The sequence below is a fragment of the Elephantulus edwardii genome, unplaced genomic scaffold (genome assembly GCF_000299155.1).
Source record: "Elephantulus edwardii isolate Elephantulus edwardi_28Jun2011 unplaced genomic scaffold, EleEdw1.0 scaffold00047, whole genome shotgun sequence".
Lineage (NCBI taxonomy): Eukaryota > Metazoa > Chordata > Mammalia > Macroscelidea > Macroscelididae > Elephantulus > Elephantulus edwardii.
In genome coordinates, this window is record NW_006399797.1 from 8,243,871 (window position 1) to 8,245,930 (window position 2,060).

A 2,060-nucleotide genomic window follows, 5' to 3' on the forward strand; every position below is an offset into this window, starting at 1 on the left:
TCCATATTGGAGGCTCCAGTCCTTGACCCTCTGCAGCAGGTGCTTCAGGTCCTCTTCATTTTCAGCAAGCAGGTCTACAGTATATAAAAACAACAACAAACTAAAATTGTAACTTTTTCCTTTTTCTTTGAAACACTTTAATTAATAAGCATTCTCCCTATTGTAACAGCCTGTAGAAATCCAGTGCCAAAAATTAAATTTCACAGTTAAATTTCCAAAATTAGCAGATAACCCCAGAAGGTATAATTTTACTAAAAAGCCATAACAAAGCAGAAGTTAATTTATGAAGTCAACACTTACTATAATATAGTTGTTCCATGAACTTTTTAGGTGCAGAAATATCGGTGAGGTTGTGGAAACAATGTACAAATGAAGTTCTGACTCCTTTTTCTCAAGGCTTGGGACACTTTGTAAAAGGGAGGCTTGGAAGGAAGTTCTCAAGTAAAACTCATTTCCCTTCCCAGGACACTTGAAAGGACTTTCACTTGGAGAGTCTTTGTGATCAGCAAGTCCCTGGGGTTCTTCTGTGTTTGTAGAGCAAGCTGGTGAAGTAACAGCTTTGCCTGGGTCTGGCATGGCCGGGCATCTCCTCCTGGGAAGCGTCGGTAAGGGCCGAAGAGGCAGCTTCCTGAGATCTGAAGCAGGATGCAGGGCTGATGCCGTGGATGTGCTGCTCTCTTGGAACCTGCCCAGTAAAACTTAATATTAAATATGATATGGCAAGGTTTGTACTTTCATAACAATAAGAAACAAAAACTAGTGGTCCAATTACACCAACTTTAAGATTTTTAAAACATACTTTCCTTTTTTAAAAATGCTTGATAATGGAAAGAAGTAATATTACTTTCATAAAGAGACATGAAGTCTTGATCAATCAATGAACCTTGAAAATACTTTGGTGAATGAAATGTTAGTAACAAAAGGACAAATATTATATGATACTAGTTTTAAAAATGGTTCAATGTTAGAAACCAAAGTTTATGTTACCAGGAGTGGGAGGGAGAGATAGAGAGAAGGGCAAAAAATGGGAGGTGGGAGGGAGACGTCCTTTCTTCCTGGGCATTGTTTCTGTCAATGGTGGAATCATTTGAAGAGGAGAGTGGGAATAATTGTACAATATGGTAAATATAATTAATGTCACTGAATCATAACTGTAAAAACTGTTGAACTGGCAAATGTTTGGTAAAGTGTGTTTTTACCATAAGGACACATGCTGTAGAGGTAAAGAAGCTATAAAATGTAATTAGATCTTATTTCCAACCCCAGCTCTACTATGTCAGGTTAAAAAAAAGCACTTTTTACATTTAAATTATTTTACCTTTTCCTCTCAAACCCCAAACCTACTAAATCCACTCAGAACTGTCCTCCATTTGGGGGTTTCTGAGGCTGTAAGTCTTAATGGGAGCAGAATGTTTCCTCTGGAGCTGCTGGTGCTGCTGGTGGATTCAAACTGCCAACCTTTTCATTAGCAACCCAACAAATTACATACTTCCCCATTAGGGCTCTTTCTTTACCCTTCATGGCTCTGGAAAATCTGTATTCCAAGATATTGGCATTCTCTTTTGCATTTCTTCTTTTTAAATTCAAATTCTTCTATAGAATCTTTGATCAGATGTTCAATAATGTTAGCCAGACACCACCCAGTTCCTTCTGATCTCATGGTAAAGGAGGCAGCTGTTCATGGGAGCAATCCCCTCACATTCCATCTTCCCACCACTACTCACTCATTGCAGTAGGACCATTTGAGTTGGGCCAACTCAAATTTTACCCTCTAGTGGGTTTTCAAGAGATTGTTAATTGTACAGAAGAAGAGTGCCCCTCTTACTCTTTCAGAGCTGCTGGTAGATTCGAACTGCAGGAGAAGGACCATCTTTGGGTTAGCAGTGCAACACCCTATCAACACAACAGAGCTCTGGGGTGCTGGTGTTGATGTGTACTGTTGAGATAGAACCAATCCATAGCTGACCCTTCAGTGGATTTTCAGAGGCAGTAAATCTCATGGGAGGAGACTGCTCATCCTTCTCCTGTGGACAGCTCAGTTGTTGTTGTTGTTATGTGCC

At 39.7% G+C, this 2,060-nt stretch overlaps 1 protein-coding gene across 1 annotated transcript in view; it reads right to left on the reverse strand.

The window, feature by feature from the left end:
* LOC102859265 (chromosome unknown open reading frame, human C12orf56) overlaps positions 1–2,060 on the reverse strand; it is a 117,915-nt gene that overhangs the window by 53,120 nt on the left and 62,735 nt on the right. The window contains exon 6 of the mRNA XM_006886096.1: positions 301–685. Coding sequence (XP_006886158.1) covers positions 301–685 — 385 coding nt within the window. The remainder of the gene's footprint in view (positions 1–300; positions 686–2,060) is intronic.